The following is a 14,330-nucleotide window of genomic DNA, read 5'->3' on the forward strand; positions in this document are numbered from 1 at the left end:
GAGAAAGAGAGAGAGATGAGAAGCATCAATTCTTTGTTGCGGCACCTTAGTTGATCGTTGATTGCTTTCACATTTGATTGCTTTCTCATGTGCATTGACGGGGGTAGGGGGTGGCTATAGCAGACTGAGTGACCCCTTGCTCAAGCCAGATGAGCCCGCGCTCAAGCTGGCAACCTTGGGGTCTGGAACCTGGGTCCTCCGCATCCCAGTTTTACGCTTTATCCACTGCGCCACCACCCAGTCAGGCCAGATATTCTAATTTTTAACCAGTGTTATGAAATCACTGATTTATGCCAAGGTTTAATAAACTTTTTCTGTAAAGGGCCAGACAGTAAATACTGTTGGCTTTCTGGGTCACATGAAGTCTATTATATTAAGTCCCTTAAAAATGTAAAGCCATTCTTAGCTCTTAAGCAATACAAAATCAAGCTAGGGGCTGGATCTGGCCCATAAGCCACTTTGCCTACCCCCAATTTGGACTACATACCAGGTGTTGCCTGGACAAGTTATGGCCAAAAGGAGCCGGCAAGCGGCTGCCAAGAAGGCCAGGTCTGGCTGCCAGACCTCCAGCTGGCACCCAAGTTCTTCTGGTTTGAATAGGATGTGGGAGGGCTGTGGACTCACAATAAAACTCCCAAGACACATTATAAACCAACCAGTTTATTATTTTGTAGTAAGATGTATTAACTTTTACCATGCAGACTGAAAACCTCTGTCATCATGAACAGTACATTTCCTTCCTAAAGTCCGCTATGGAAAACCAGGTTATTTGGTAAGGACCAAATAAAATTAACCTACACCATGTCCGTGAATGTCCCACCACAGGGACAGCCCAGCCTCCAGCTTGTCTCTTCCTTCCCCATCTTGCTCTGGCTGAGCACTGCCCACATGTCCGACAGCTTTACCATCACCCAGCTTATCCTAGCAGCCATATCTCTGCTCACTGGTTTTCTTCGTTACCTCCACTGTTACTGACAGGTAACCTTTAAGTTCACCTAATGTAACCTAATTCCTATTGAGAAATCAAGGTTAATATAGTTTTTCTTTCACTTTTAAACTTTTTTTACTTTTTTAGAGAGAAAAGTGGGAAGAGAGAGAGAAACATCGATTTGTTGTTTCACTTATGTATTTGTTGGTTGCTTCTTGTATGTGCCTTGACTGGGGATGAAACCTCCAATCCTGACATATTGGGATGATGCTCTAACCAACTGACTACTCAGCCAGGGCCTTCTTTCACTTTCTTGATAAGTGATTCCCAATCATGGAGGAGTTAATGAAACTAATTTTGTGTCACAACTGCTACCAAGACATACCAAGTGATAATTACTTTCCAGGTTAAATTATTTTGTTCTCTAAAATGTAAAAAGAAAAAGTCAGATGATGCAGTCTTCAATTTAGTACTCAACACTATTAAGGGGCAAGTCACTAAAACAAGTCTTTGAACAATATAAAAGTTTATGTTTTCAAATTAAAAAACATGTATTGCAAATATCATTATGTAATAATGATAAAGATTACAGAAAACAAAATATTTAGACTGACCCCACGGCATTCACACACCATAATTTTGCCTGTTACAAAAACGGTGAATTTTATCCTCCATAGTAGCTAAATCCATGCTGGCTGAAAACTTCAGTCCTAGACTCCATGAACGAGGAACTCCACAGTGCATGCTTACCAGACATATACATGAACCTCTTCACTGCGCCTCGCCAGTGCAGAGGAGTAGGAGGGATAAAATGTGGACACGTGCACTCACAAAGGCAGAATTCTCCAATTATAAAAAGCCATACATTTGACCTTTCTACGTCTTGGACAAAAGCTTTTCTCTGTGGGAACACATTTCTGAAAATCACAACAAAAATCAATAGAAAATGACTCAATATAAAATATACAAATTTCTCAGTATGAGGACTTCCACAGAACAGGGAAAAGGGGTCAACAGCTAAAACAAAATTTTCTTTAAAAAGAACAATCCCCTTACCTTGTTCTTGCTACTCAACACTCAAAAACAAATCTGTACAAAACTACGAACACAGAAAAGGACCAGAAAGGATGTTCCTCTGCAGTCTTCGGACCTGTTCTAGACTGCTGTCCTCACTAATACCCCCCCCCCAACAGAGCTGAGAGCTCCCAGGTCCACTGGGGAAAGTACGCAGTCTCGGATCATCACCCCTGCTTCGCTAGGATGGCCCAAGTCACTCGCTGTCAAACTTAATCGAATTAACCTGGACGGAGATGGAGCCTCCCCTGTAGCTGCCCCGCTTCTTCTTGGTCTTCTCATGCCGGAAGGATTTGCCTTTGGTGAACTTCAGGACCTGATTGGCTCGCTCCCCCCAGTCTCCAGCTGCACCTCGCTGGTGAGCAGAGAGTTGGTTAACACACAAAAGGACACCAGGACCCTGTCCCATTCTCCTCCCTGCTTGAGGCAACATGCACCCAGAGAGCTTCCCACCAATCCGAAGCAACACTGTCCTCTTCCGTCCCACCCTACTCAAGACGGTGAACTCCCTCTGTTCTCACCTTGGCATCAAAGGAGTTGTCTGCCACTCGAGCATCCACTTTGATCTCCTCCTCCCTGATCCTTCGGAATGGGGATGACGACCTTTTTTCTGCCTGGAGAAGAATGAAGTATGAAATTAAACGGTCAGGTAACAGAAAAGCTGTTCCCTCCACTACTCCTTTGTCCAAATATGTCTTATATATTCAGTGTTCCCTCACAGTCTTCAAAATTTTTGTGCATATGTGAACTCCCTGGGCATATATATATTAAGATTTGATTTCCTCCTATTAAAAAATAAAAATAGCCCAGGCTGGATAGCTCAGTTGGTTTGAGCATCTTACCAAGCACAGAGGTTGCCGGTTCAATCCAGTCAGGGCACAAACAGGAGCAGGTTCCTGTGTGTGTGTGTGTCCCTCCCTTCCTCTTATTAAAATCAGTAAAAGTTAAATAAACAAAAAGAAAGGCTAGCTCCTGAGAGGAAAATAAAACAACGTACTTTCTTCCTTTTTGGAAATGTGTTGGGGGTCTGAGCATTGATCTTCTTGGCTGGAGGGGTCTCTGCCTCCGGAGCAGCCTCATTCTGTTTTCGCTTCTTTCCTGAACCTGCAACAAAAAGACACTCAGGAGACCAGTTCCGGTTCACTCCCCAGACTGCTGCACCCGGACCTGCAACTGGAACCTAGTCGTTTTGCCTCCTCTCCCTACTCCAACCCCTGAAGAGTATATGTTCCACCCTGGGTGGGGTATTTGGGGGGGGGGGGCAGAGGCCAGCTTCTTCGGATACAGACCTGGCTTAGAAACTGCCAGTGCTGCTTTCGTCTTCTCTCCCTTCTCGTTGCTGCCCCTATCTGCTTTTCCATTCTGGGCAGAAGTGCCATTGGTTTTGGGGGCTTGTGGTCTAGGAGTACCCTTGCCCTTGGGCTTCTCCTCCTCCTCCTCTTCACTGGAGTCATCAGAAGAAGAACTGCTGCTGCTTTCCGCCTTTACTGTCTTTGCGGAGGCTGGTTTGGAAGGGGCTACAACTCCCGCCGTCTTCTGTGGCTTCTTTTTCACTGAGAGTTTAGACGTCGTCTTCTCTTCCTCCTCTTCCTCACTGCTGGAGCTGTCCGAATCAGAACTGCTGTCCCCACCACCCTGAGGGGCCTGTTTGGCAGGCAGAGACAGAGCTGCTTTGGTCATCACCTTGGACTTAGGGGTGGCCACAGGCTTCTTCGCCTTCTCCTCCTCCTCCTCACTGGAACTACTCTCCTCCTCACTGGAGCTGCTGTCAGCCTTTCTGGCCAGAGGCTTCTGGCCACTGGCTGTAGGCTGCTTGAGAGTTGTGGCTGGCTTAGCTGCAGGGTGCTTGGGAGAAGCACCTGGTTTACTCGAGAGATTCTTAGTGGTACTGGCTGGCTTGGCAGGAGTTTCATCCTCAGAACTGTCAGAGTCTAGACAAGGAGAGGATAGAATGAATAGCTCCCAAGTTAGAGGAGAGCCCCTGGAGCTCCCGCTGCTTCACATCCACAAAGATAGCCTTACCTGAGCTATCTGAAGAGCTCTCTGCTGCTTTCTTTGCTGGAGCTGTTTTAGTGGCTGCTTTAGAGACGATGGCCTTAGCTGGTGGTTTCTTTTCTTCTTCAGAGCTTGAATCTGGAGAGAACCTATGGCATTAGGCTGGGCCCAGACTCCACACCCAACCAGGGGCAATAAAAAGAGGATGCAAGCCCTGGCCGGTTGGCTCAGTGGTAGAGTGTCAGCCTGGCGTGCAGGAGTCCCAGGTTCGATTCCAGGCCAGGGCACACAGGAGAAGTGCCCATCTGCTTCTCCCCCTCCCCCTCTCCTTCCTCTCTGTCTCTCTCTTCCCCTCCCGCAGCCAAGGCTCCATTGGAGCAAGGATGGCCGGGGCACTGAGGATGGCTCTGTGGCCTCTGCCTCAGGCGCTAGAATGGCTCTGGTTGCAACAGAGAGACGCCCCAGAAGGGCAGAACATCGCCCCCGGTGGGCATGCCGGGTGGATCCCGGTCAGGCACATGCGGGAGTCTGTCTGACTGCCTCCCTGTTTCCAGCTTCAGAAAAATACAAAAAAAAAAGAGGATGCACAGCCTGACCAGGCAGTGGTGCAATGGGAAGAGCATCAGCCTGGGACACTGAGAACCAAGGTTTGAAATCCTGAGGCTGCCAGCTTGAGCAAAGGGGTCGCTGGCTCAGCTGGAGACCCCTGCCTCGTCAAGGTACAGATGAGAAAGCAATCAAAAAAAAACTAAAGTGCCACAACTCTGAGTTGACGTTTTTCATCTCTCTCTGTCTGTCCCTGTCTCTCACTTGCTTAAAAAAGAAAAAAGAGCCTGACCTGTGGTGGCGCAGTGGATAAAGCGTCGACCTGGAAATGCTGAGGTCGCCGGTTAGAAACCCTGGGCTTGCCTGGTCAAGGCACATATGGGAGTTGATGTTTCCAGCTCTTCCCCCCCTTCTCTCTCTCTGTCTCTCCTCTCTGTCTCTCCCTCTCCTCTCTAAAATGAATAAATAAATTTTTTTAAAAAATTTAAAAAAAAAAAAAAAAAAAAAAGAAAAAAGAAATAAAAAGATGCACAGACAACAGAGCTTTAGCCCTGTCTTCACTGAGAAGCGGGACAGAGTGTTTCTGTGTCCCGATGCCTCCAACAGTCCCCTGCCCGACTCACCACCGGTGACGACTCACCAGACTCGTCACTGCTGTCATCACTGCTCTCCTCAGGTTGCTTCTTCTCTGCAGCTTTCTTGGGAGCGTGGGTTCCCAGGGACTTCTTGGGTGGGGGAGCAGAAGGCGGGGGTACTGAACTATAGGGACCTGTTTAAAGGGAGAGTGTGGTGATTTTAAAATATGTCCACAGCCCTGGCCAGATTGCTCCTTGGTTGGTTGGAGCATCGGCCCAAAGTGCAGAGGATGCCAGTTTGATCCCCAGTCAGGGCACATACAGGAACAGATCAAAGTTCCTGCCTCTCTCTCTCCCTTCCTCTCTGGCTGTAATCAATAAATAAAAATATTTTTTAATTAATAATAAATATATACACAAATTCTTTGATATTTTCCCTTCTAAAAATGGAGTTTACGCCCTTCCCTTGACTGTGGGTTAGAATTAGTGACTTATTTTAACAAACAGAATATGGCAGGGCCCTGGCCTATTGGTTCAGTGGTAGAGCATCAGCACCCAGCATGTGGATGTCCCGGGTTTGATTCCAAATCAGGGCACAGAGGGGAGGCACCCATCTGCTTCTCTACCCTCTCCCTTCTCGCTTCTCTCTCCCTTCTCCACCCCTCCTGCAGCATGGCTTCAATGGCTCAACTGGAGGGAGATGGCCCTGGGCACTGAGAATGGCTCTATGGCCTCTGCCTCAGGTACTAAAAGATGGCTCCAGTTGCAGCAAAGCAAGGGCTCCAGATGGCCCCTAGTGGGCTTGCCAGATGGATCCCAGTCAGGGGCACACGCGGGAGTCTGTCTGCCTCCCCTCCTCTTAAAAAAATGGGGGGAGGGCAGATATACTGACATATCACTGTCAAGTCTAGATTATAAAAGACAATGTGCTTTCGCCCTGGCCATTGGCTCAGTGGTAGAGTGTCAGCCTGGCACGTGGAAGTCCTGGGTTCAATTCCCAGCCAGGGCACACAGGAGAAGCATCCATCTGCTTCTCCACCCTTCCCCCTCTACTTTCTATCTCTCTCTTCCCCTCCCGCAACCAAGGCTCCACTGGAGCAAAGTTGGCTGGATGCTGATGATGGCTCCGTGGCCTCCGCCTCAGGCGCTAGAATGGCTCCAGTTGCATCAAAGCAATGCCCTAGATGGGCAGAGCACTGCCCCCTGGTGGGCATGTCAGGTGGCTCCGGTCGGGTGCATGCAGGAGTCTATCTCTCTGCCTCCCTGCTTCTCACTTCAGAAAAATACAAAAAAACAACAACAAAAAAAACAATTCACTTTCTCCTTCCTCTGGGAGAAACCAGCTGTCATGTCAAGCAGTTCTATGGAGAGATCTAAGGGTGACTACAGAGATCCTTCAGCACATGGGCCTCAGTAATACTTATATGCAGCTTGACTCCCACGTCTAGTCACCTGGCTTTTTCTTCACAGGTTTCTTCTGCTCCTCCTCCTCCTCCTCCTCACTAGAAGAGTCCTCACTGCTGGAACTCTTTTGGGTAGGGGTGGCAGCAGCTTTCACTGGGGCCTTGGCCACTACTTGCTTTTTAGGTACAGCCTGCATCATACAAAAAAAATCAGTTACCACAGGAAAATGCTATTGACCCAACCAATCCTGCCAGGAAATGGAGCCTGCCCCCACAACCCACTGTCCCCTTCTTCCTGGTAGACCTTCTTGGAGATTGCTGCTGCCTTCTCTTCCTCTGAGTCATCGCTGCTGCTGCTGCTGCTGCTACTGCTAGCTGCTTTACCATTAGCCACTTTAGGTGCTCCTCGAGCAAGTGTGCCTAACAAAAAAGAAATAATGTAAGAAGGACCAAGAAATAAAGACCACCTGACCTGCGATGGCACAATGGATGGAGTGTTAAGCTAGAATACTGAGGTCACCAGTTTGAAACCCCAGGCTTGCCTGGTTAAGATACATACAAGAAGCAATCAATGGGCCCTGGCCGGTTGGCTCAGCGGTAGACCGTCGGCCTGGCGTGCGGGGGACCCGGGTTCGATTCCCAGCCAGAGCACATAGGAGAGGCGCTTCTCCACCCTCCCCCGCCCTCCTTCCTCTCTGTCTCTCTCTTCCTCCCGCAGCCGGGGCTCCATTGGAGCAGAGATGGCCCGGGCGCTGGGGATGGCTCCTTGGCCTCTGCCCCAGGCGCTAAAGTGGCTCTGGTCGCGGCAGAGTGACGCCCCAGAGGGGCAGAGCATCGCCCCTGGTGGGCATGCCAGGTGGATCCCGGTCGGGCGCATGCGGGAGTCTGTCTGACTGTCTCTCCCCGTTTCCAGCTTCAGAAAAATACAAAAAAAAAAAAAAAAAAAATTTAACTTATTAATTTTAGAAAGAGGGAGAAAAACACTGACTTGCTGCTCCACCTATCATTGGTTGATTTGGTTATGTATCCTGACTGACCATGGATTGAACCCACAACCTTGGTGAATTGGGACAATACTCTAACTTACTGAACTACCCGGCCAGGGCCGATACCATTTTCTAAAACACATTTTTCCAGCCTGACCTGTGGTGGTGCAGAGGATAAAGCATCCACTTGGAACGCTGAGGTCACTGATTTGAATCCCTAGGCTTAGTCAGTCAGGTACATACAAGAAGCAACTGCTACCAAGTAATGCTTCCTGCTCCTGCCCCACCCGTTTCTCTCTCTCTCTCTCTCTCTCTCTCTCTCTCTCCTCTCTCTAAAATCAATAAATAAAATATTTAAAACATATTTTTGGCCCTGGCCAGTTTGCTCAGTGGTAGAGCATTAGCCAGTGTGTAGATGTCCCAGGTTTGATCCCCAGTCAGGGCACACAGGAGAAGCGACCATCAGCTTCTCCACCCCCACCCCCACCCCCACCTTCTCTTTCTCTCTTCCCCTCCCAAGGGGAAGATAGGCTTGAAAGGTTTTTGTTGGAGTAAGCTGGCCTTGGGGCCCTGAGGATGGCTTGGTGGCCTCTGCTTCAGGCACTAGAAAATACGCTCGCTGCTGAGCAAAAGAGCAACAGCCCCAGATGGGCAGAGTATCGCACCCTACTGAGCTTGCCAGGTGGATCCTAGTCAGGATGCATGTGGTAGTCTGTCTCTACCGCCCCTCCTCTCACTAAAAATTTTCCTTGCCACAAACTGTTTCCTTAGTTACTAGCCTCTAATTATGAAATCTCTTATTAATAGCTTCACTTTAAAAATGTAACACTAATCAATAACTTTAGTTCAACAAACAATACCATTTCACCCCCTGAATGAACAATTTAAATACCCAACCCCAAGGCAAGCTGGTTTCTGGCCTGGCCTGTTGAAAACAGTAACAGTACCTGGTTTGGCTGGGGCTTTAGCCTGAACTTTAACTGTCACAGGTGGTGCCTTTGGCTTCTGGTTCTTTGGTGCCTCATCCTCTGAGCTTGAATCAGAATCAGAATCAGAATCGGAGCTCTCGGTCTTCTTAGGAGGAGCTTTGACTGCCTTGGCTTGTGGCTTAACTCCCTTCTGTGAGAAAACACACAATGAGCAAGAGCTCCTGGGTCCACAGGGGCATCTTATGGTAAAAAGCTTCCTAGATTCCTTTTATTTTTTTTAGGGGCTAACAGAGCAGTAGAGGCAAGGGAAAGCTAAGCCAGGAAAGCATAAGAAAAAGACAACAAACTCTTAATAAAAAACAAAAAGTTGCCCTGGCCGGTTGGCTCAGCGGTAGAGCGTCGGCCTGGCGTGCGGGGGACCCGGGTTCGATTCCCGGCCAGGGCACATAGGAGAAGCGCCCATTTGCTTCTCCACCCCTCCCCCTTCTTCCTCTCTGTCTCACTCTTCCCCTCCTGCAGCCAAGGCTCCATTGGAGCAAAGATGGCCCGGGCGCTGGGGATGGCTCCTTGGCCTCTGCCCCAGGCGCTAGAGTGGCTCTGGTCCCGGCAGAGCGACGCCCCGGAGGGGCAGAGCATCGCCCCCTGGTGGGCATGCCAGGTGGATCCCGGTCGGGCGCATTCGGGAGTCTGTCTGACTGTCTCTCCCCGTTTCCAGCTTCAGAAAAATACAAAAAAAAAAAAAAGAAACAAAAAGTTCAGCCACATTATCTATTGGCTCTGTCTCTGCCTGTCTGGAGCTCCCAAAGCTGTCCACAAAACCACTCCCTTACGCTTGTATTCCTAGGCAGTGTCCCAGAGAAACCCAATACCTCTAGGGAAGCAGAATGGGTTGATTTCCTCTAGATTCAGAATCTAACTTCATCCTCATGTATACTTTTCAGACCTCATACTTCTCTCACCTCTCTGAGAGTCCGCAGATTTTCTACCACACAATCACCTTTCCACTACCTCTTGGTCCCAAGCTAGAAGCCAAGATTTTAGGTTACTTCTTTCTGATCCTTTAAGGAACCCTTTTTCTTCCCAAGTTGCAAACCTGGACGGGTTTTTTCTTTTTGTCCTCCTCCTCCTCATCATCACTGGATTCTTCACTGCTGCTGCTCTCCGCTTTGACTGCAGCCTTTCCAGGATGCTGAGGCAGACTGGCACGCTTGGCAGGTACAGCTGAACAAAAGCATAGTTACTACTAAGAATCAGCTATGCAGTATAAGCAGGTTACAAATTCTTTTCCTGGAACAGCTAACCCCAACTCTCTGCCCGGCCTTACCAGCTTTCTTAGCTGGAGGCCCTGAGGCTTTTTCCTCCTCACTGCTATCTTCAGTGCTTTCACTGGATGAAGTCTTCTTAGCCTTCTTAGTCACTGGCCCATTTGCTTGTAACTTCCTTTTTGGAGCCTTGGTGGACCTGCTTAAAGTAGATCAGACTAACTTCTGGTGATCAGAACCTTCCCAAACCAAGAAACATAGCCCAGCCCTCTTGGAGGAAGAAAACAGCCACAGTGGTACAAGGAAGACTTACTTGAGCCAGAAACTATAGATGTCCAAGAGGGAAGAGGCATTGGCATCCTGCTGGGTCTATAAGAGAAAAGATAAAGAGCTGGATAAAGGAAATTTTATACTGGTTATTATAGGGGAAATCAGATTTTGTGTTATTGTCTTATTCAAAGTAACCTGTTTTATACCGACTATAGTTCATATAAACATTATAGCTCCATATAGAGTCTCTCTCTTTTTTTTTTTACAGAGACAGAGAGTGAGTCAGAGTGAAGGATAGACAGGGACAGACAAACAGGAATGGAGAGATGAGAAGCATCAATCATTAGTTTTTCGTTGCGCATTGCGACACCTTAGTTGTTCATTGATTGCTTTCTTTTTTTTTTTTTTTTTTTTTTTTTTCATTTTTCTGAAGCTGGAAACAGGGAGAGACAGTCAGACAGACTCCCGCATGCGCCCGACCGGGATCCACCCGGCACGCCCACCAGGGGCGACGCTCTGCCCACCAGGGGGCGATGCTCTGCCCATCCTGGGCGTCGCCATATTGCGACCAGAGCCACTCCAGCGCCTGAGGCAGAGGCCACAGAGCCATCCCCAGCGCCCGGGCCATCTTTGCTCCAATGGAGCCTTGGCTGCGGGAGGGGAAGAGAGAGACAGAGAGGAAAGCGCGGCGGAGGGGTGGAGAAGCAAATGGGCGCTTCTCCTATGTGCCCTGGCCGGGAATCGAACCCGGGTCCTCCGCACGCTAGGCCGACGCTCTACCGCTGAGCCAACCGGCCAGGGCCCAATTGCTTTCTCATATGTGCCTTGACCATGGGCCTTCAGCGGACCGAGTAACCCCTTGCTTGAGCCAGCGACCTTGGGTCCAAGCTGGTGAATTTTTGCTCAAACCAGATGAGCCCACGCTCAAGCTGGCGACCTCGGGGTCTTGAACCTGGGTCTTCCGCATCCCAGTCCGACGCTCTATCCACTGCACCACCGCCTGGTCAGGGCTATCAAAGCCTTTTAAAATGTGTATTTCTTTTACTCTAGCAATGTATAATCTAGGAATTTGTCCTTCCCCCGAAACAAGGGCACAAACATTTATATAAGTGAGTGCTGCAATGTGGTTTATAATACAAAATTATTAGAAACCACCTTCCAAGAGAAAACTGATAAAAAACTATGTCATGAATACAGTACAGAATTGAATCCAGCTAATTACACTGATATATATTACAACTTATGTCAATTACAATTTAATTGGTGCAATAAAAATGGCAAGGTATTACAACAGTACACACAAACAAGCTCAGAATTAGATGAGTATAGACGTGAAATTCACCTCTGCCAGTTATTACTAGGTGACCATGAGCAAATTACTTAATTTTTCTGGGATTGTTTTCTTCTCTGTAAGGTGGAGATTAAGCCTGACCTGTGGTGGCGCAGTGGATAAAGCGTCGACCTGGAAATGCTGAGGTCGCTGGTTCGAAACCCTGGGCTTGCCTGGTCAAGGCACATATGGGAGTTGATGCTTCCAGCTCCTCCCCCCTTCTCTCTGTCTCTCTCTCCTCTCTCTCTCCCTCTCTCTCCTCTCTCTCTCCTCTCTAGAAATGAATAAATAAAAAAATAAAAATAAAAAAATAGTAAAAAAAAAAGATGGAGATTAAGTTTTTGAGAGGGTAAAACATAGGTATATAAAGGGTTTAGCATCTGGAAAAAGCATCTGGCCCTTAAAAGCCCTCCACAAAGATTAGTTTCTGTCACATAAAAAAAAAAGTCCTGATTCTGAAAGGCCTAATTTCATCTAGCCTATTTTGCAAACCTTCTTTTTTAGTCTCCTTAATAGTCAATTCCAAACAGTTCCAATATATTTGATGACATGGCAGGCTGCCCCAGCCTAAGGAAGTCGTTCCTGAGGCTAATCAGATTCTCTATTGTGCAGCCTGATTCTGCCACTAAGAGCAAGTCTATCCTCTTAGTCAAAGAACAAAACTGCCAAAGACCTTCTACCGTCTCTCAAGGTGTTTGCCCATGCAATCATGTCTGCTTTTCTTCCAAACCTTAGACATTACTCATTGCCTTCCTTTTACATGTTTTTGCAACATCCTAAATAACCAACACTATGACATCAAGCTTTCACTCATGGATGTCTTCCATCACCAGGGACTGAGAATGCCATTTGTATATATTATATTCCTGAAACTCACAAAAACTTTATAAAGTGAATTATGACATCCTCATAGAAATACAAACAGACTGTTTACGCAAGCTGCCCCAGTCTTACATCTTCAAATAAATGGCAGAGCCTGGTCCCAAACCTATATGCATTTGATTCCACAAGTCTCAAAGATCCAAGCTCACGGTTAGGCCTGCATGGTAGGACTGTGATGCTCTAACTAAAAGCAGAACCCTGCCTCTACTCTCGTTCATTTTCTTCTTTACTACTGAAAATCCCACCCTTCTAAAACAATTTTATTTTTGAGTCCCCAGTAAATTCGATTCAGAGTTAAGGACCAGTCACGCTTTACACCAGGCAACATAAAGCCAAAGAAAAGAACCAGGTGCTTCCCATGCTTTCGCTGGGAGTGGGTCCTCCCTCGTCGCCGCACTCCGCCGGCCACGTGATCTGGACCACGCGGGTCCCACGCTGCCGCTACTGCACCTCTCAATAGAAAAAAAGCACCAAGACTTACCACGACCTAGTCAGTCCTCGTGGACTCTAAGCCTTCTCCAATCACAGCCAAGAACTCGGCACAAAAGCCCCGCAAACACTGGGCTGACGGACCCCGTGGACCTCTCTACCTGGAAGCCTAAGCTTGCTTGGGCCTGGAGCCCTGCGGTCATCCCTCCCTGGCCCCTCCCCCAGGTCCGGGACTTACAGCGCCTGTTGCCTTGGCGAACTTATTAGCCACTTCTGAGAGCTGGTTATCACGAAGAAAACGGAGCACGAGGGGATACAAATCGCTGGGAACCACGCGGAGCAAGCCGGCGTCCGCCATCCTCTGGGCAACACACGTCACTACCGTTGCCGACGCACACGACTCCAGGAACTTGAGAACCAGAAAAGGTGAGGGCGGGGCCGTGACGCCATCGAGCCGCGCGAGCGCACAGCGGAAGGAGCGGGCTCACGCCGCAGGACGATCCTGCCTCTACATCCGAGGCGGGGTCTAGGCGAAAACCTCTTTCGGTTCCCACGAGCGTAGCCATCTTGGTAAGGGCGGAGCTCGCCGCCCGCCACTTTGTGAAGGCGGAGCCTGACGTCAGAGGCCCTCAGCGGTGGCGGGAAAACTCTGGACTTCCCGGGTCCTGCCTATTGCGGGAGGCACCTTTTCTCCCAGCCGCGGTTTTCCACGCCCCAGCTGGGATTTGCATTTCAGAGGGTTAAGTGGCTCCGAGCTGTGCTTGGACTTTATAGACTGGGTCAGACCTCCTGGCCGCCCCTATCCGCGCTGCCAGTGGATTCCCACCCTTATCTTCACTGCCTCCCACATTTACAGCGACCCTTTTTGAAATAACACCTCAGCCTCCGGACTCCCACCTTCACTGCAGAGGGTCTTTACAGATCATCCGTGGTAGAGGAGGGGCACTGACCCCCAAAGCTGCCCAACCCAGTCATGTCTTGCCCATAAAACCCTCTTGCCCACTTACTTTAGTTTTAGGTCAGTTCCACTAAGGTAAAAGGGGTTGTGCACCAAACCTGAGTGACACAGCAGCAAAGTCTTCAACCTGTAGTTCTGAAAACAACCTTTCTACCTCCTGGGTCACCGTTCATATAATGAACTCCCCCTGTGGGAGACTAAAAAACTGTCCAATTGCCTCAAGAATCTTTATTACTGGGTCCTGCTTCAATAGTGGAAAGGAAGGTCATTGAGCTAAAGCCTGCCAGGCTTACATGCCTCTACTGTGAGGAAACAGGGACACTGGAAGGTAGGCTTCCCCCTCACTCCTCTAAGGGAGGGTTCAGTCTCTTCCAGCCCTGCTCCAGCCACCTATGACCTAACCTTGCCCAGAAAGCTGGGGTTTGCCACTGAAGGCTGAAGGTGCCCAGGGCCATCGGCCCCATCTACGACACTGTGGATGAGCCCAGGGTGTCGTAGATGGGGCCCAGGGCTTCCAAGAAGCAGGTAACTGATCTCATTTGCACAAGGGCCACTTAATTATGTTTTGCCTGAATAGTCAGGTTTTTTATTCTTCCCTCAAAGATCTCTGTTGTGGGTGTTGATAGTCCTATGTTCTGCTGCTTTGCTTAATATATAGTGTTTCCTTTATCCCTCCTATCTCAATGCCCCACTCATATTTCAGGCTGGGACCTACTCCTAATTTAGAGCTCTCTTTCCCCCTTTTGCCAACTTCTATTATGAG

At 48.7% G+C, this 14,330-nt stretch overlaps 1 protein-coding gene across 2 annotated transcripts; it reads right to left on the reverse strand.

Annotated features, from left to right (window-relative positions):
• Positions 1–248: 248 nt before the first annotated feature.
• On the reverse strand, positions 249–13,085 carry NOLC1 (nucleolar and coiled-body phosphoprotein 1). 2 transcript variants are annotated; one of them, XM_066354783.1, is made up of 13 exons: positions 12,848–13,085; positions 10,012–10,067; positions 9,761–9,900; positions 9,530–9,657; positions 8,455–8,626; positions 6,826–6,941; positions 6,571–6,712; positions 5,184–5,312; positions 4,025–4,135; positions 3,292–3,933; positions 3,000–3,106; positions 2,524–2,616; positions 249–2,357 (listed from the first exon to the last, which is right to left on the reverse strand). In XM_066354783.1, exons 1-13 carry the CDS (start codon positions 12,965–12,967, stop codon positions 2,199–2,201), a joined length of 2,115 nt encoding a protein of 704 aa, XP_066210880.1. In that variant the 5' UTR covers positions 12,968–13,085; the 3' UTR covers positions 249–2,198. The 2 variants fall into 2 exon arrangements, with proteins under 2 accessions (XP_066210880.1, XP_066210881.1); XM_066354784.1 differs by having other exon boundaries at positions 9,761–9,897; positions 12,848–13,084.
• Between the last annotated feature and the right edge of the window lie 1,245 nt (positions 13,086–14,330).

The sequence above is a fragment of the Saccopteryx leptura genome, chromosome 13 (genome assembly GCF_036850995.1).
Source record: "Saccopteryx leptura isolate mSacLep1 chromosome 13, mSacLep1_pri_phased_curated, whole genome shotgun sequence".
Taxonomy (NCBI): domain Eukaryota; kingdom Metazoa; phylum Chordata; class Mammalia; order Chiroptera; family Emballonuridae; genus Saccopteryx; species Saccopteryx leptura.

Excerpts from the sequence above, each read along its gene's own strand:
- NOLC1 (XM_066354783.1), bottom strand. The coding sequence starts at position 12,967 with ATGGCGGACGCCGGCTTGCTCCGCGTGGTTCCCAGCGATTTGTATCCC. Across the intron at positions 4,136-5,183 it reads TGACAGCAGTGACGAGTCTG|ATTCAAGCTCTGAAGAAGAA; the intron begins GTGAGTCGTCAC and ends GGTTCTCTCCAG. Across the intron at positions 3,934-4,024 it reads GAGCTCTTCAGATAGCTCAG|ACTCTGACAGTTCTGAGGAT; the intron begins GTAAGGCTATCT and ends CTCCTTGTCTAG.